The sequence below is a fragment of the Ahaetulla prasina genome, chromosome 3 (assembly GCF_028640845.1).
Source record: "Ahaetulla prasina isolate Xishuangbanna chromosome 3, ASM2864084v1, whole genome shotgun sequence".
Taxonomy (NCBI): Eukaryota; Metazoa; Chordata; class Lepidosauria; order Squamata; family Colubridae; genus Ahaetulla; species Ahaetulla prasina.
In genome coordinates, this window is record NC_080541.1 from 180,829,756 (window position 1) to 180,849,017 (window position 19,262).

At 39.9% G+C, this 19,262-nt stretch overlaps 2 protein-coding genes across 4 annotated transcripts in view; one reads left to right on the top strand and one right to left on the bottom strand.

Annotated features, from left to right (window-relative positions):
• Positions 1–19,262, top strand: part of LOC131194414 (F-actin-monooxygenase MICAL1-like) — a 58,329-nt gene that overhangs the window by 35,947 nt on the left and 3,120 nt on the right. Inside the window, exons 18-24 of one of the 2 annotated variants that reach the window (XM_058175372.1) lie at positions 385–985; positions 2,873–2,958; positions 4,615–4,716; positions 5,555–5,648; positions 5,797–5,896; positions 7,204–7,277; positions 8,306–8,830. In XM_058175372.1, the coding sequence (XP_058031355.1) occupies positions 385–985; positions 2,873–2,958; positions 4,615–4,716; positions 5,555–5,648; positions 5,797–5,896; positions 7,204–7,277; positions 8,306–8,460 (1,212 nt within the window). In that variant the 3' untranslated portion in view covers positions 8,461–8,830. Of the gene's footprint in view, positions 1–384; positions 986–2,872; positions 2,959–4,614; positions 4,717–5,554; positions 5,649–5,796; positions 5,897–7,203; positions 7,278–8,305; positions 8,831–19,262 lie in introns of those variants that run through there. The other variant, XM_058175373.1, reaches the window with a different exon arrangement.
• SMPD2 (sphingomyelin phosphodiesterase 2) overlaps positions 1–19,262 on the bottom strand; it is a 30,958-nt gene that overhangs the window by 829 nt on the left and 10,867 nt on the right. For both annotated transcript variants that reach the window (XM_058175376.1, XM_058175375.1), the window contains 7 exons: positions 18,476–18,569; positions 18,280–18,369; positions 17,050–17,132; positions 16,638–16,770; positions 16,280–16,384; positions 14,257–14,407; positions 12,643–12,982 (listed from right to left, as the gene is read on the bottom strand). In XM_058175376.1, the coding sequence (XP_058031359.1) occupies positions 12,643–12,982; positions 14,257–14,407; positions 16,280–16,384; positions 16,638–16,770; positions 17,050–17,132; positions 18,280–18,369; positions 18,476–18,569 (996 nt within the window). The remainder of the gene's footprint in view (positions 1–12,642; positions 12,983–14,256; positions 14,408–16,279; positions 16,385–16,637; positions 16,771–17,049; positions 17,133–18,279; positions 18,370–18,475; positions 18,570–19,262) is intronic.

Genomic DNA, 19,262 nt, shown 5'->3' on the forward strand with positions numbered 1-19,262 from the left:
ATTATTTATTTCTATTTATTTATTCGCAATAGTTTGGGAAGGAGTCTGTCTCTCCATATTGTTTCTTTGAGTTATACCTCCCTTTTAATTCAAGAGCCTCAAACAGCATCAATAACACTCCCTCCTTCTATTTTTCCATATGGCTTTAACTCTGGATCAAGAAGAATGACCAGGCTCTCCTCAGGCCTAGGTCAACATCTAAATCACAACACCACAGTTACTTTAGTTGCTGAATACATGTTGCATTAATGGGCAGTGGTATCTTAAAGGCTTTCTATTCAGAACCTGCTTGACTACTTTGAGAACAATCAATTTGATAGACTCTTTAGATGTTTTTATATACTTGCAACTCGTTTACAAACTTGTTGTGTTTTGTTGCTGCAGGATTCATCCTATCTGGACAGTCCACCAGACAAAAACATTTTAGACCTGACTACTGAAGAAGAGAGGATGGTAAAAAATCCACATTGGCAAAGCCTGGATGAGATTATATCTCCCTTTGTAGATCAGTTGCCAGAACGCCAGCCTGAACCACTTCAGAAACAAGGTAGTGAAGGCCCCAGCCTATTCCCATCAGAAAAGGAAGGTGCCGAGACAATAAGCTCCTCAGGGCAGCGTCCACATCGATTGTCCTCTCTTGTGGGAGATGAGAAGCTGAGTGACTCTGTTCCCAAGGCTGATTCAGCTTTTCAGATTGATGGAAGCAGAAGATCACCTGAAAACATGGCACAGGACCAAGCAATTCGGAGTGGTCACTCTAAGGGAGAGCCTTGTCTAAATCTCCTTTCACTAGGACCAGGTCTTACTAGTTCTGGAGAAAGTTCAAGCCCCACACTAGAGCAAATGCAATGTGAAATCATCCAGAAGAAGAAGATTTGCTTGTCAGAATTGGAAAAGCTTGAATTATCCAGACTGAGTCCAATTTCAAACCCGCTTGATGTTTCAAATACGGGGCTGGAAGAACCCAGCTTCAGCAGAGAATCAGGTTATTTTCCTTGCTTATTTTTTTATAATTATTATATCTCATTATGTTCCAAACAGATGTTGAAAGGGAGAAGGAGTAAAGACTCAACAAAAGAGAATGAATAAAAATCAGATGTCTGTGATTTACATACTTCCCCCCGCCTCGATTTTGTGTGGAATTTTCCATAATGCAAGGCAAATTCTGTCATGGCATTCATCCTATGGAACTTTTTTTTTCTTTGCTACCATTTAAAAAGATTATGAACTCTGTGTTCCTTGCAAACAAAAAGGTCCCTCATCATTAACCAAAGAAAGTTGTTCTCTAGCTCTTTTCCATGACATTGGCTCTCTTTGAAAACTATAATAGGCGTTGATGTTTGAGGCAGTTTCCAGTTTGCCTGTATCAGTTCAAGCAGCTTACCATGCTCTTCTCTTCACTCTTTGATGTATTTATTTTTTACTAGGCAATTTTCCCATTTCCTGCATCCTGCAGCATCTCTTTACCCACTTCATTTCTTGGAGCTCCTCAGAAAACCAAAATGCCCCTTGAGAGGAAACTGTTCAGGACCAATCCTAGCCAGTGATGTGATTGCCTCTGCATTCCAGGCTGGTGAAATCCTCTAGCATTGATTAGAAATTTTCCAGATCCATCAGGTGCCTGAATGAGCCATGTTCATTGGCCTTTCCTCCCTGTGAAGGCTATGGGTGTAGTTAACCCTATGATTAGCAGGAAGAGACTTGTCCAGAACTAGATGGACTTTCATCAGTTTTGAGATACAATCCAGATCTAATGTATGACTAACCAGGGTTACTCATACATTAAGGGTTATAGGCCAGGAATGACTTGGCACAAATTCAGGGTGCTCATGTATTCCTAAACTGCCTCCAAGATTAAAATCACTCAGCACCACAATCTGGGTAAATCCACAACCACCACAGCAAATGGAGTCAAGCTGTCACACAATGGAAATGGGAAGAGGTGCAGTCATGCGGCTGGGAAGACGGTACAACTGCAGCTAGTCTTTTTAGCCCAACCTCTCAAACATAGCCTCATGGATGGATTTCAGTGGGGAGGGGGTGTGTTTCCCCCCCTCACCCAGATGGGTCTCGGTGGCACATCTTAGGTCTACCTTCTCTTTCTCAATGAAGCCATGAATGAGGATAGGCCTGGGATTCCAAAGCAGCAGTCAAAATATGATATATTCAGCAATTGAGCTACCTGGCTCTAGATGTGACATGGGACTAGAAAGAAAGACTGGGACTATAGTTCCAATTTCTCTTTCCCTAGAATGACTTCCCCTCATCTCCAGCCACATTTTTCTGGTTTTTTTCTGTCATTATCTGGATATGCCTCATTCATATCCCACTTCACATAATCTTTGCATTGTTCATAAACACAGGCTATGCATTATTGTACTTGGCTGCATATTGATTTTTGTTAGATGAAGTACAGAGGTCTATGCATGTACTGTATTTCTGTATGTGATTTGTTGAATGCAGCCTATATTGAAGATAGATTTCATCTCTTTATCTGTAACTAAAAATTCCCCCACCTCCTGCACTACTTCAACTTTAGAAAGCAGAAACGATCACTTCAGACAATGAACCATTAATCCTTCATTAAAGTTTGATGGATTTCATCCTTTGAATCTAAAGTTTGCCCCCAAAAATTTACTATTGAAGAGTTTTTCCCTTTGTAGAATTAGGTTCTGATTTTGAATGGTGCAGAAATGCCAAAGCATTTGCCTAATTTAATTTTATCAAAGCAAGCCTTCTTTCAAATTGTGACAGAGAAAATAGTACTGCCCTAGGTTCAGGCTTACAAGTTTAGCCTAAAGAGCCCCTGTGGCTCTGTTACATGCAAAGTGAATACAGTATTTTTTGTCATCATAGCTGTTTTTCTTTGCAGATTTTCTGGAGGATGTCAGTGACAGTGAGGAGGAGGAGGAGGAGGAAGAAGAAGAAGAAGGGAACTTAGATCCTGGGACAAACATGGTGAGTCAAGACACCTGAATTCTAACAAAACAATGTTTGGATGCGTAGTTCAAATATTTCTCAGAGTTACTTTTATGTATTAGTAATCCAGGAGAATTATATTGTCACTAGATTAGTAGGTAAAAAGCATTTGTCATGTTTTCTTAGTGTTATTTTTCACTTTTATAAAAAAATACTATGCATGCTTTTTCTTCTGTATGCCATCAAAGGTTTTAAGTTTCTTCTTTTTCTAATTATTTTCTTTTTCTGATTTTTCTATCAGCTTCTTGGTTGCCTTTCTTTCCTCTTTATCATGTACAACTTTTCTCACTTTCCATGTGACTGGATTCTGGCTTGCAGAATTCTCAGCTCCAGCAGTACTGAATTCTGGGGAACATCTGCATTGGGAGGACACATCCTTTCACTACTTTTTCTCCTAAATGTCTGCATCATTCTGTGATCCCAGAATGCTGTTTTCCCTATATACATCACCTACTCTTTTTCTTCCTTACACACAAGGTTCTTAGAAGACCCATTTCTATACCATGTATCTTTTTACATATGATTGCTGTTTTGTTGTGGTCACCCTGGCGTTCTTTTACTGTCTTCTCTTTACAACTGTTATCAAGGCTTTGAAACGCCCAGCAACTCCTTTCAATAAAAGACTCACAAAGTGCATAAATGCAGGCTGGCACAAGTCTCAACACACTTCTTTGAATCCACGGGGGATAGGAGTAATGTGAGGAGCAGTTACTCAGAGTTTGACATCCCATTAGCTGGTGATACCAATCTTTAATTTTCCCTAACAGGGAAGTAAGGCTTAGATAATGGCCACAGGTAATTTAGAATCAGTTTTTAGGTCTCTGAAACAAAAGCAAATGTTTCTGTACTAAAATATTGATTCGTAAGACTCTTACAAAGTTCATCAGGCATCTACAGTGAAAACAGGGAATGTCTCCATGCACTTTACAAGTTAAGAAGGTGTAGTTAACAGACTCTTTAAAAGGTGTAACTTAAAAAGGTGTAGAATGGAACTTCGTTGGTTATTCTTGAAACTTTGATAGGTCTTTCATCTTTTGCCCCTTGATCCAGACCAGGAGGTCTCAACTCATGGTTTACAATTTGGTTGTGAGCAACTGTTTGAAAAGCTGATCCTTGTGCAGGCAAAGCAAGTGGCATTGTTCCTATTTGTGGCCTGCTGTGTAGTATATCTGTAGTTTTTGGAGTATTAGTGAAGTTCGCTATATTTATTCATTATTTTCAATTTTTGGTCTTTCAAAATGGGAAAAATTTTGTGAGGAGGTAAGAAATAAAATAAGCTTAAATCATAAAAGCATGATAAGTTGTATCATCATATCAGTACATTTATTTCTTGTTCAAGTCTTATTTGTGGGACTAACAGGCATTGTATCTATTCGGTCATCAGTGGGAGGGAGGTTGTATTGCAGAGGTTGGGAACTCAACTTCAGCTTGTTCACCAGGCATCTAGATTTTGGGAAAAATTTTGAGCATGTCCCATAAAGAGTATTTTATATTTGGGATGCAGGAGTCATTGATTTTAGCAGTCACGTAAGCTGCGATGACTAGTCTGAGTCAATCACTACAGATAGACAGTAGCTTTTAAGTCTTCCCGCATGACCTTCTCTTGTTTTTACCTGTGGATATTGTGGTTTGCAGCATTTCCTCAGCTTTACTGAAGACAGACAGTATCCAACTTGGAAGAAGACACTGTTGCGACGAGCCAAAGAGGCTGAAATGAAGAGGTTTTGCAAAGCTCAGGTGATTTTCTTTGTCAAGAAATTTATGCAGAATTTATTCAAATAAGGGAATAGATTATAAAAAAAAATAGAGAAGTCGAGGCACCAAGTGATCTGCAGGTCCACTTCCTGCTCTCTGCAGCTACCAAGAATACTATGTGCAATACTGCAAACATGTGTAGCAGCATCTTCCACAAACGTGATACTCATTACCTTGGACAGCAACCTTGTTTGGCTGCTTTGTGTCATTAGAACTGTGCATGGGGAGGTGGGAAAGGAAGAAGGGGCATGACTGGCATGTAAAACTTTCTCTCTTACAAGTATAGCAATAGCACTTAAGATTTATATACCACTTCATAGCACTCTCTGGGTGGTTTACAGAGTCAGCATATTGCCTCCAATAATCTGGGTCCTCATTTTACCCACCTTGGAAGGATGGAAGCCTGAGTCCACCTTGAGCTGGTGAGGACTGAATTTCTGGCAGTCAGCAGAATTAGCCTGCAATACTGCATTCTAACCACTGCGCTACCATAGCTCTTGTAATAAGGAAGACATAACTTCTGAATGTGATATTCCCAGAGACCAGTATTCCCAGTATACTGTGTTTGAAAATGTATAGGGAAGTTTCTGTATTATCCATGCTTTTTGTGTTAATTTTGCAAAAATTCTTCTGTGACATCATTAATGCTTTAGCCTTGAAGCTACCTGGATCCTAGTAAAGACTTAAATGTGATGTCATCACTGACCTGTCCTTTTCCTGAAATTCCCTCCCCTCCTATAGAATCTGGTTGCAGGTTCCTCTTCTTGCATTTCAAAACCTTTGTTTTAATCAATGTTTATTTTGACCAACATTTTTGAAGGCCATCCAGAGGCGGTTAGAAGAGATTGAAGTGACTTTTCGGGAGCTTGAGAAACAGGGCATAAAGGTGGAACAATCTCTGCGAGAAGAGGCAGGTAAGAATCTGAAGCTTCCTTGAACAGGAATGGCGTTTGGAGATGGCCACGTATAAAGAACCGGTGCCAACAAAGTGGTGCAATGGTTCTTCTTGAAGCTAACATGTCAGATTTAACTTCTGACACCCCCGCACATCAAATTCTTTAGGAACAGAGTCTGAACTGAAGAAACAGTGGATGAACCAGTTGCTCGCATTGATCCAAAAGAAGAACAGCCTGATGTCTGAAGAGTCTGACCTCATGATTGAGTAAGGAACTCTGCAAATTATATTAGTTAAAATCTATAACTCATTTTGACCATAGAAAATTGATCCAATTTTCATATGCCATAGGAATTATAATGGAGACCACAAGTCATTTGTGATTTCTCCTCCCACTAACATAACCTTCAAGCAAGCAAGTCGACTAGCTTCTCAGTTTATATAAAATATGGTCAGAATGACTCCTAGATAGCATGAACAGTATTATCACTCCAGTTGTGTCCCAGAAAAGTGTTAGAAATGTAATTTCACACCCCAAAGAAGGTAATCTGTTTGACATGGGAGTATGAATAAAAGCATTCTGCCCAAAAGAGCAAAAATATAATTGACATCAACTCATTGTCTTTTATTATTTCTTGTTACCTTTTACCTAGTTTCAAACAGCCTTCGTAATGTTTTGGATTAATAGCTCCTATAATATTTTATAATACTGTTTCTTCTAACATTGTGAAGTCATCCAGTATCGTTTTGGAGTTGGCTGATCCACAAATGTGATAAATAATAAATACCAGAACACAACCTATGATTAGGAATTATGACAATCCGAATCAAAAAAAAGGAAATAGGTACCAGCTTTTCATTCTATTAACTCAAAACAAAATCAAAAACAAAAGAAGAGCTGCACTACAATAGCACTCAAAGGCTACCACCTGTAAGTCAAAGAATGAATTCAAGTAAGTTCTGTCATTTGTAATGGTGACGAGATTTGCATACCATGCGAATTCATAAATGGTAACTTCCAAACCACAGTGGCTGAATATTAAGCCCAGATTTATCAACTATATTTTGGACAAGATGTAACAATTACATAATGACCTATTGCAACATGACTCAATCACAGAATGGGATTTAGATTAAAATGAAAATTCTGAGCGTGAATCCCTGGAAACTCGTGGACAGGCAATCTACACTAGAGGATCCCTTAGGGTGGAAGATCTGCAAGAAGAATATAAAATAAATATTCTACTGGTAACATGACCAGTAGTTAGAAATATAACTTGGAAATACTTACTACCTTACTAGGATACTTCTGTTAGCAAGGCAAATATGACTCAGGTATACTGATGTCATCTACTGCATGCTCTTCCTCATTTAGTATGGAGTTTTTTAGATGAATGTGTATGTATGTATGTGTATACGTATGAATACACACACACACACACACACACAAACACACACGGAGGACAGTACTTTGCAATGAGAGAATCAGTACAAAAGCTCCAGGGAAGGGAATTTCTTATGTTATCAGGAGCTTTTTCTTAATTGTGGATAGTAACAATGACCATGTTTTTTAGTGTGCAAGAGCTGAAGCTGGAGGAGCAGCAGTGCCAGCTGGATCAAGAGCTACGGCGCTACTATAATCTGGATGGTAAGAAAGAACACAATAGGTTGTTGTGTGGAAAGAGGAAGAGGAAGGTGTGTTGGATATGTTCTCCACCTAGAGTTATTTGTAAAATAATAAAGGTAGGATACAAATGAATAAATAAATAAAGAGCTGCCCAAGCTTATGATGAGATGAACAATAATCCCTTTTGCCCTGAAAATAGCTGCTATTTAATCAGCTCAATTAATTTATACTCAGAATTGTTTTCGAATGGTTTTAGATAACCAAAAAATTTACCAATGTAGCAGCCCTGCTGTGATTGTGAAAAGCCAGGAATCTGGTGGTCATAACTCACACAACCCTGAAAGACCCAACGTTGTGAAAGTTCTAAACAATGGACATGTCCATTGGGTAACAAATATACTCTCACAGTCGAAAGAAAAGGTTTGTTTGCCAAGAGGAGTTTCCCATTTGCCTTCTGTGGACAAATATGCATGTTTTGTCAAAGTTTGGCTTTGACAGCATATTTAGTATGGTCATTTGCAGTCTGGTGTTCTCAGGATAGGAAATGTAAATAAGGAAAGGTAGTATATGTTTACCTTCTGGTCTTAGATTTTTCTTTTTAAATAATAAAAGAATTTGGTTGAGAATAGTCAATAGCCCATTCAGCAAGAGCTTCTGTACAGCTAAAAACAACATGCATTCATTCTTTGAATGGGGGAAAAAAAAGCATTGTGTTATGTTCACTCTGCGTGCATGGAATGATGTCATATTGGGGCCGACAAACTACGAAAGTTTACGTTCATTTTATTCATTCATCCGGGTTACGAAATTATAATGAACTTTTAACTTCCGGGTTTCCATGTTGATATATTTTCACTTTGACAAAATAGTAAAGGATAATTGCAGCTCTTCAGATGTTGCCTCTTTCCAAAAACCGTCAGCCTCAACATAACCAAAGAGGTTTGGAGGTGTAATCCAGATATTTGCAGTTCCACCAGTTCTTTTTCTCCTTTATTATGTAATTGATTATGATGGTTCCTTGTTCTGAGCATGTGATTTTTATTTTAAAGATTCTTTGAAAACTTCTGAGGACTATGAGTCAGAGAAGATGATCCTATCCCAACTGGTTGCAATAGTGAATCAGCGCAGTGCTCTCATCGAGATGCAAGAGAGGAAGCGACTCAGTGAGCTTTCTGAGCATGCTCCAATGATGGAAAATGCCTAGAATATTTGAGTTCAGGTTTATCTAGTGGATAAATTCGCTGAATGCCCTTCATATTTGGCATGCTGTTCCATTCTAGACTCCGATGAACAAGCCTGATCTTTTGCAACTGATGCAACTTGCTGCATCTGATGCAACTACGTTTTAAAAAAGTATTTTAAGGAATAATAAGGAAACTATGTAGAACTGCTTTTCATTGTTTGCAGATACAACTGCTGAAGGTTTTAAGAAAGCAGTCTATTTGCAGCATTTGGAGGAAAAATAATATTCAGAAGATGTATATATTATTTAGCTATTGTTGTATATATTTGCAGTTAGCATGCTCCACTTTGACACAGGACCTCATCCAACAAAAAAGATTTATTTCACCTGCTGCTACTGGTGACCCATGTTTGTAATCTAGATGTGGTAAATTAGGAGGGGCTATATTGTTTAAATAGAGAAGTATTCTAAAAGCAAAAAAGCATTATCCCTTCATGAAGTTTGGAGGAGCCTTCAAACTGTCCAGGGTTGTATTCTAGAGGAAGACAATTAGTTAAAATCTCTTAAAGGATACACAGAATCAACAGAGTATTTCAGAGGAAAGAAATAGATACCCTATAATAAAAATTAAAAATGCTTTCATCAAAGGCCTTCTGTTATAATAAATGTGCAAGGAGAAATATACATCTCTTGCACATTTTTTTCCATGTGCCTACAAGCGTAACAGGAGCTACAGGGCAAGATCTTGAAGCTGGACCAGTACGGTTGGAAAATGTATGCTCTTCCTGCAAAATAAACAATGATTGTGGGTGCAGATCACAATACACTGCTCCTGAAGAAAAACTTCTAGTGAACAGATGTTATTTGGTAACTAAAGTCAATTTACAATCTGAAAGCTGCTACTTCTAGATGGATATAAGCCAACTGGTTTTTCACAGACTTGCTCCAATAAACATAATGGAGTGAAAAAAAACCGCTCTTCTGTCTTTTGTCATCCAAACTAATTTCACAATAGAGGAAATATCCATCAAACCTTTTCAAAATTTTCTTGGTCTTGGCCCAATTTCCTCCAGGAAGTGGCCAGGATTATGTTGTTTGGCTTTAAGTAAGATTACACTTCAAGTATTTTTGAATAAGAGAAATTTAGTAGATGAAAGAAATACATGTACCAAAGATGCTGTTCTAGGCACAGCTGCGTTCCTACTTCTTTACAGACACTGGATGATTTATAAACTAATTTCTATTATATTTTCAGTAGTATAATCTAGGTTTGGGTATCACAGCTTTGTGTCTGAAATCCCTTTTTGACTCAATCGATCAAGTCCCTCTCTTGTCTTGGTTGGTTCTGATTAACTCCACTGTAACATAAGTATCATAGGGGTTTGCAAATGTTTCAGTCATTGATTGTTCTGTGCACCAGATCCAGGTCTGACCGGTCTGTGCCCAGTACAAAATATGCATATGTTATCAGGGCAAAAATAGGGAGGGCAGCAATGACAAAAGGGAGGAAAAAACAGAAAGATCAGGGAAGGGCTGTGTGCATGTGCCATAAGGAGGAGACAGGAGGGAGGGAAGAGGTATATCAGCTTTACTCTACATATTGAATAAGACTCCACCAAATTTGCCTTGGCCAAAACCCAAATGTTTCATATTTTGGTTACACTGGACTCAGAACTCTTGAAAGAAGAGAAGTTATGACCTAAGGTAACATATATTGCTTTTCTCTGTGAATTTAGGGAAAGGTGGACTATATATGATATTCTGAAGATATCCCTTCCTACAACAATTAAGTACTAGGAACTGGACAGCTTCTAAAGCTAATGCACTGTACACAATCATCTAAAGCAGCGGTCACCAACTGGTGGACCACTGGTGGTCCATGAGAAAATTTTGGTAGTCCGCAGAAGAATTATTTGCATTTTTTATATTACACTAAATCAGGGGTCTTCAGACTACGGCCTCTGGGCCAGATACGTGCAATGAACGTTTGTGTTACTGCAGAGTCTCCCCCTTCGGGGTCTTTTTGTGTGTGTCGGAGGGGGGCAGAAATTCTGACTTGGCCACTTTGGCCTCCTGGTGCAGGGCTTTGGGCGAAGGCTGGAGGGAAGTGCTGCTGGTGGCGAAGAGCTGGAGGGCCATGTTCCAGTGGGACTGCATCATGGCCTGGAACTGGCTGATCATCTCAGCCCGCTGAGCCTCCAGGGGCCAGTACCTGGCCTTGCACTTCCGCAAGTCTTCCCTCTGCTTGGAAATCCTATACTCGTAGTCCTCAGTGAGGTACTTCTGCTGAGCCTCCTTCTCAGTCAGATTCAATTTACACTGAGCCAGCTGTTTTGCCAATTCTTTCTTGTGGTGGCTGCTTAGCTCCAACAACTGCTTCCTGTTGGGGCCCTAAGGAGCCCGGGTGGGGAGGCGAGGAGTGGCTAGGAGGGGAGGGGCGAGTAGAGACTGGTGAGGCACCCCTCAACGTGAGTGACATCAAGCTGGCCACACCCACCTAGTCACATGACCACCTAGTCATACCCACCCAGCCGGTCATTAGGCAGATCATATTAGTGGTCCGTGGGATTTAAAATTATGAATGTAGTGGTCCCTGAGGTCTGAAAAGTTGGTGACCCCAGATCTAAAGTGTAAAGACTTGTGTGTTCAATTCCAGTAAAATGTTTGAATCACACAGAATAACATCTGACTACCTGTGACTACCTGTGAAGAGTCGTGGTAAAGCCAAAACTGTCATGCAATGCCTCAGGGTTGTAATAGGAAGAAAACTAGCCAAACACATCTCTCTTGGATATAGCAGCTCTTCTTTCTCACAAGGGCAGGTGGAGCAACTTATGCCTCCTGGAGCCTGACTATTGAAATTCCTCAGGCAAGGTGACACTATGAAAAATAGAGTCAAAGAATTTCTTCCTACCCCAAAAGAAAAAGAAAACTAGACCCACCCATTGCATCCCTTAAACTCATCCCAGATTTTAAAGATAGCACCTAATCCCTGAAGCATGCCCCCGATCTATTCATAAGGATTACTAGTTGCAATTTTATAATTATAAAAGATTCATATCCCAATTGCAGTGGCATTCATACATGAACTTAGAGACTGAGAAAGGCAGAAGAAAGCTTCATGTGTAAGTTGAGATAGAATCTCGTACATCTCTTATTAAAGTAACTCAGTTAATAGTGCTAGAGAACAGCCATCTGCTCTAGAATCTGGACAGTGTGAACAAATATTAACATAAACAGACTGATTTGTTATACAACAAATTTATATACAGGTAGTCCTTGACTTACCATTAGGTTAATGATAGTTGGAAATTACAACAACCCTGAAAAAAGTTGTTTACAATTGGTCCTCATACTTATGACTTTCATAGCATCCCCACGGCCACACGATCATAATGGAGGCACTAGGCAACCGGCACATATTCATGTGATTGCCACTTCTGACCTTCCCAGACAGCTTCCAATAAGCAAATCTGAGGATTTGTTTAAGACCATGTGGTCTGCTTAATGATCATGGCAGAAGTAAAAATGGTTGGCCACATAGTGACTCACTTAATGTCTACATTGCTTAGGGATGGAAGTTCCAGTTCCAGTTGTGACTGTAATTCAAAGACTACTTGTAAAACTTATTCGGTTGATAATTCAGCTTTAGTTTTGCTACCCCAGTTCTTCAATTTCTGTTTTCCTGTCATTGAATGGGAGCTACAGTGGTCCAAGATAATTGTATGCTAAAGTGTTACACAGCAAGGTACATACGAAAAACAGATTTCCATCAATAATTGTTGCCATTTACCTAGTACAGCTGAAAACATTATTGTAGGAAAAGCAGCTGTGTACAATTAGTAATATTTTATTTTATGCAACTGTTCTTACCTGCTTTTTCAGTACAAATTTAACAGACCAGTATGTGTTTAATTCTATTAAAACAGTATTTTATGATACAAACTTTTTTTTTAAATAGCCAGGTTAGTTTCAAAATTCACCCATCAAAATCAGCACAAAAAGATCTAAAAAAACATTACTGCTAAAAAAATCCAGCCTTTTAACACCCACCCACCCACTTTACAGTATCAAAGGTTAATTACCATTCCTTATTTAAAAACCAGGGAACTGTTATTGCTGAGAATTACAGAGGGACTTGCTATTCCCACCTCTGCCCAGCCTCTTGGTCCATAACATCTATCCAACCATCCAATGTTTCACCTGCTATTGAATTTCTCCTGGAGCGTCTGCAGCCCCACCCGCATCTGTTCCTCTGTTCCCCGCAGCACCTTCACTTCAATGATGTGGAAGAGATACAGCACAGCTGAGATAAGCAGGATTGACACAGAGAGTAGACTGAGCAAAGAGAAGGAGAACTTGGGGAAGGGCTGCTGCAGAGTTCCACCAAACATGGAACTCATTGCCATGGCTCCTTGGATGACCAGCAGGAGAAGAGACAGGACAGCCATGCGGCCACAGAAGTACTGCTGCCGTTTTGCCGAATGTAACCCCACTTGCACTTCCAGACGGGCTTCGTTCAAGACATCTACCAGAACTGGCTCTAAAAGCAAAGAGAATAGTGAGCTTCAACCACACAAAGCTATTAATTCTACACAGTGAGATCCAGCTATCCTGGACTGATTGCTATTTTATTGAGAGAGGGAGAGAGTTATTTGGCTACTCCAGTGGATAGTTTTCTTTCTGAAATTAACAGAATGGGAAATTAGCTTTATATAAGTGCCTGGGCAGAAAATTAATGATGAATAATTTAAATTTTGAATCTAAATTTTGAACAATTTAGATTCAGGGGGTCCCCAACCCCTGGTTGATGGCCCAGTGCTGGAATGCAGCTCATTTGCAACCAGAACCAGGCGAAGTGGTGGGCATGTGTGTGCAAAACTGCATTTGTGAAAGTGGTGCACGCGCACACATGCAAACCATCCCCTCTCCCCACCACCGCTTCTACCGGTCTGCCGAGCCAGAAAAGTTGGAGATCCTAGATTGTCCTAGATTGTCTAACTGTATAAGAGAGGGATCACTTCAAACTAAACAGCGGATATGGTAAGAAGCTTTTCATACACAAACTTGCACAGAGTTGAATGAGCTGAAAAAGCTGGCAGAGACTAATAGTGCTCTGGTTGGATTCCAAGCAAGAGAAGAAGACAATCGGTCAGCAAGCAAAGATTTAACAGCCCCAGGCAGGCTCAGGGCTAATGATGATCACCGAAAAAGGAAATTATGTAACCAAGCACTGGTATATTCAGCAGAGACATCCAGAGTAAAAAGAAACCAAAGAAAAAATCAAGTCTGTGTTGATCGTAAGAGATCGCCAGCTAAAGTTTTAATTAAAGTCTTTGATTAACTCTCTGGGGAATTTAGTAACAATTACATTTTAAAGGAGGCATAGTCAATTTTAGCAGAAGCACTGCTACGGCAGGCAGAGAGCTAGTTAATCCCAGAATGTTAGAGCAATTAGGCCATAAAGCAATTCACTATATTCCCCTGAAGACAGAAACCAAAAGGAGAGAAGATGAAGCTGCTGAAGATAAATGTGGGTATTTGTTATGCTGCGAATAAAAAAAAAAAGTGAATTAGTTCACAAGAATGTCGTTGCATGCTGTCTTTTGTCTGACTGATCCTAAGAACCCTCTCACAGAAGCATAAGGAATCTGGAGATTCCAGATGTTGCTTAATGCTCCAAGAATCTCTCAGTAATAGCCTCCCTCTCTAGGAAGGATGCTCATTGTGGTTCAGCATTAACTGGCAGGCCACACATTCTCTGTTCCTGCTGCTTTTGCTCCACTTGTGGGAAACCAGTGAAATCTGAACACTCACCAACCGGAAGATTGTTTTCACTTTTATTTGATCGGACTGCAGAGAGTGTCACTTTGACAGCTTCATGGTCAGAGTAAGGGAAATCCTTGCCAGGAGCGGTTCCTGTAGTAGTTTCATGAATGTTGCATCTAATATCATATTGAGATGAGCCCTGTAAGAAAGGACAGACAAGATGGCAAACTCTTTGTTATCTGCAGACAGCATGACTAAAGAAACACGCCCCCAAAATGTTATAGCTAGATTATGAGCAGAAAAAAATGGAATGTTATTTTCTTAGAAAAACAGAAGCAGTTTGAAATGTCCAAAAAGGAACTAAATTTACCCTAGGAGAAATTTCACCCTACTTGTTGCCATATAATCTGTCCACAAAGGTAAGTATCACCAAGGTATGTGATTCTACAGCATCTCCTGGTAGTTTGTTCCTTTGGCTAATTTTTTATCTACTGTAAGGTAAAGGTAAAGGTTTCCCTTGCACATATGTGCCAATTGTTCCCGACTCTAAGGGGCGGTGCTCATCTCCATTTCAAAGCCGAAGAGCCAGCGCTATCCGATGACATGTCCGTGGTCATGTGGCCGGCATGACTCAACCCCAAAGGCGCACAGAACGCTGTTACCTTCCCACCAAAGGTGGTCCCTATTTTTCTACTTGCATTTTTTACCAGCTTTCGAACTGCCAGGTTGGCAGAAGCTGGGACAAGTCACAGGAGCTCACCCTGTTACGCGGCACTAGGGATTCGAACCGCTGAACTGCCGACCTTCTGATCAACAAGCTCAGCGTCTTAGCCACTGAACCACCTTTATCTACTGTAATTAATCTTAAATGTCAACAATTGCTATTTAAAATCCCCTAGGATATATTCAGATTTAGGCAATGCGTAGCTTCTTGCCTCTGAAAGGAAGACAGCTCTGATTTAAGGTAATCCTATCTTGCCCCAAAAAGATTAGATAGTAAACAGCTGAGAATTTTCTGAACAAATCTAAGATGACCCTCCATTTTAACGATAAAAATCAGTTAAATCCGAGAACAGCAAATGAAAGGAGAACTTAAAAAGGATTTTCAGTCTTTCTGTTCTGACAAATGTCACTTTAGTCTCCTGAATGTGTTTCAAGAGGCTACTTAGAAGTGTTCAGATTCATCATTAAGTGTTGTAAGTGTTGTACCTTGATGAAGGTATCTTTTCTTTTGTGTACACTGAGAGCGTATGCACCAAAGACAAATTCCTTGTGTGTCCAATCACACATTGGCCAATAAAAAATTCTATTCTGTCCTGTTCTGTTCTCTTCTCTTCTCTTCTCTTCTGACCAAGAAAGCAGCTGTAATTGTATTTCCCTTCCCGCTGGAAAAACAGGTTAGCAGGTGAAAGGTGATCTTTCCATCATAAGCAAATTGGATTGAAATAGGAAGGAACAACAGCTGTGGGCCAAGTATTGTTGCTCTGGGTTCAATCAGGTTGTTTCAATGCTTCAGGATAGCAATGCACAGACCTACATTTTAAGGCTGCACAATGCTTCAGAACAGACATGGGTGCTCAGGTAGCGTTTCTCTGCAGCTTCCTAAGTCAGTTTTTCCCTGGGATCAGGGAGCTGCTCCACACACACACACACACACACACACACACACACACACACACACACAACCATTACATGCCCTGGTAAAAAAAAAAAAGGGTGTGTGTGTGTGTTTGTGTGCGCGCATTCAATTTAAGCACTTCAGTCAGGTGCTTTTGATTCTGGCCTTGATGCTGAAGTGCCACACAACCCTTCTGCTCTTAGCTTTGCACATACTAACACTGCCTTGGCCTTCTTTGCCTGAAAAGCCACTCTCCTGAGAGCAACTGTCAAATGAACACATCAGTAAACAACAGGTAGCTGAACCAAAGGATAAAGATGAAAACATGGAGCAGCTGCCTTGTTCAGTGGGAAGTGTTTTTCAAATGAGAACTTTCATTCTCACCTGCTTCCAAAGCTCTCTCTACAACACTTTGCTCAGTCTCTGTTTTCTAGAATATTAACTTGCACGTACTTTATAAAGAATGTAGTCAATACGAATCCCCTGGGGATAATACTGCAGTTCTTTCTTGTTGATGTAGCAGTTGGCCGGCACAAGGGTACAGCCATCTTCACAGCCCTGAGAAGAAGATCAGAGACAACAGAGACTCTTAACACAACATTTAGAGTAGTTGCAAGAATGCAAGAGGTGAACTGGATTTCCATCGCAGAAATCTAAATTTGGAGGCACAAAAAGGGAGACAGTGAAATGGATAAAACAGGTCACTGTACATCAAGCTTTTGAACGAGTGAACATAATTATTTCTGAGTCTCGATGACAATATCAGACATGGACATATTAATGTACTTAATATGCATGCAAAGAGGCTCACTTTAATTTTCTCTGCGGCTATGAAGGAATCTTGCAGCCCTGTCCATCCTTTCAATAGCCGAATGCCAACATCTTCTGGGTGCATATTCAGATCCCCGCCAAGCAGCACCACATCAGCTCCTTTGGAGGTATGCCTGGAAGGGTGGGAGAGCATCACAAAACAAGAGAGGAGTGATATGAATGGTGTCATATGAAATGTATCTCTAATGAATAAACATCCTTTTCAATCTCTCTGCCACTGGAGAGACTGGCATGAAATAAACTAAGCATCCCCTCAGCTAAAGCTTTTAACTTAAAGCTAACTGAAGTTAACTTTAAGGGGACACAGGGGGGCACAACAGGTGGCACAGCTCCTGTCATTGGATTCCAATGCAGCACGAAGATTTTTTGAATCTTACATCTATAGTTCTTACTGTATGAATTGGCCAAGTTCCCAGGCTTGAACCACTCGATGGGGCAGGTATGTATCCTTCTCTCGGCAATATTCAGCATGGAGCTGGGGGGTGGGTGGGAATGAATATATAAACATTATACATGTGCATTATCTATGAAATTACACAACCATTATTCCCACATTCATTTTAGCTGCTAATTAATAAATAACAATTAATAATATGATATAATAACATAATATTAGTATAGTATAGTATAGTATAGTATAGTATAGTACAGTACAGTACAGTACAATACAATACAATACAATACAATACAATACAATACAATATAATATAATATAATATAATATAAATTGGTTCATGGTTATGAGAGAAAGGTGGAAAGAATTTAATTTACATCATGATCTTCTTCCCAAAAGTCTCACAATAAAATGGACTTTTTGATAGGTATAGCATAGAATTGCTTGATTAAGCTTAGATCACAGGTAGATAATCTTAGTATTAATGACTGCTTTGTCTCCTGAATCAGAAAGAATGTAAAAGTGAATATTTATACGCCCCAGAAACAAATACCTGATATCTTGTGTGGGTTTTTTTGGGGTGGGGTGGGGTGGAGGATAGCCTTTGAGTCAGTGTTGATTCCTGGTAACCACTAGACTAGTCCCAGAAGTTTTCTTGGCAAGATTTTTCAGAAGTGGTTGGCTACCACCTTCTTTATAGGACTGAGAGACAGTGGCTGGCCCAAACCTGGTTTCATGCCTAAGGCAGGACTAGAACTCAGCCTCCTGGTTTTTAGCCTGGTACCTTAACTACTATACCAAACTGGTTCCATTCATATACACCCAACACAGTGAACAAGATGTATTCGTTCAATCTTCCTCCTTTTCAGAAATCTTGCTCCAATTTTCTAACGGCAGTACAAAACCATTGATCTGCAGCACTAAAGACTCACCACACTTTGTCTAGGCAGACAGAAAAGCCCTGATTTTGTCCACCCAGATGTCAAGATGCAAAACCACCACGTCTGCAGAAAGATGTGGAACCCAACAGCAAGGTATTACTGAGAGTGTGAACTCATAAAGATGGCATCTGCCTAACTGAAGGCAAAAGATGGAAAGTCTAGACTCTTCACCCCTTTCCAAATAATTTAGTTATTTTGATAGCTTTCTCTAAGTACTCAATGAGGGATTTGAGAAAAGCTTTCATCATTTTAAAGTGCAACAAAATAAAACAAATAAAAATGCTCACGTGAGTCACATAGACGTTGAAAATAATGCCCTGGATCTTTAGCACTATGAGACCCACAGATTTGCCACCGAACCAGTCTCCATGCTGGAACTGAGAAAGAATACAGCACATATAAAACTCAGGGGCAAAACTGAAACAATGAGTTCACCAGTAGAAATAGGTGTGCCTTGGACTCTTTCCCAAGCATGTTACTCACCATGTATGGGTAACCATTCACAGAATATTGGTACAAGAAGGTGTCCAGGATCTGATGTTTGGAGAAGATGCAGAGACCGCTGCCGATCACTCCACTGCAGAAGAATAGGCGCCAAATTATTATTTCCCCTATGGTGGGCAATGTTTGGGATCAGACTTCTTGTCAGTTACCAAAGTTCTGGGGGGTGACAATGTCACTGGAAGAGGTGAGGCAAGAATCCCCACTTCTTTCTCTCTCGTTTCTTGGTTTTTTCAAAATTAAATAGGAGCACTGAGACTACTGGAAGCTGTATGCGTTTAATTTATCTGCCTTTTGCAAACAATTGTACCATTATTCGTCAGTTTGCCACCAAATTTTGGCAGGTATAGTTGAGTCTCAGGATTGAAAGTAAAAATGAGTTTTCATATCTCTGACTGAGAACAGGACTCCATTCCTACCCACCATATAAACCTAAAGCTGAGCTTTCTGGAATATAACTCTGTGAGAAACACAGGTAAAGGTTCCCAGAGAAAAACAGCATTTAGAACGTTTGGAATTATTCCTGGCTTTCTGAGAATGAAATAACATTTTACAAAACCACCAGAAATTGAAGCTTGCCATGAACTGCAGTTTCAACAGCTACATATATATTAGATGTACAAGTGTGTTTGAGTTACAACAGTTTGTTTAGTGACCGTTTAAAATTATAATGGCACTGAAACAAGGGATTTATGACCGTTTTTCACAATTACAACTGTTTCAGCATCTCTATGATCTCATGATAGTTGCAGCATCCCGGGATCAAATG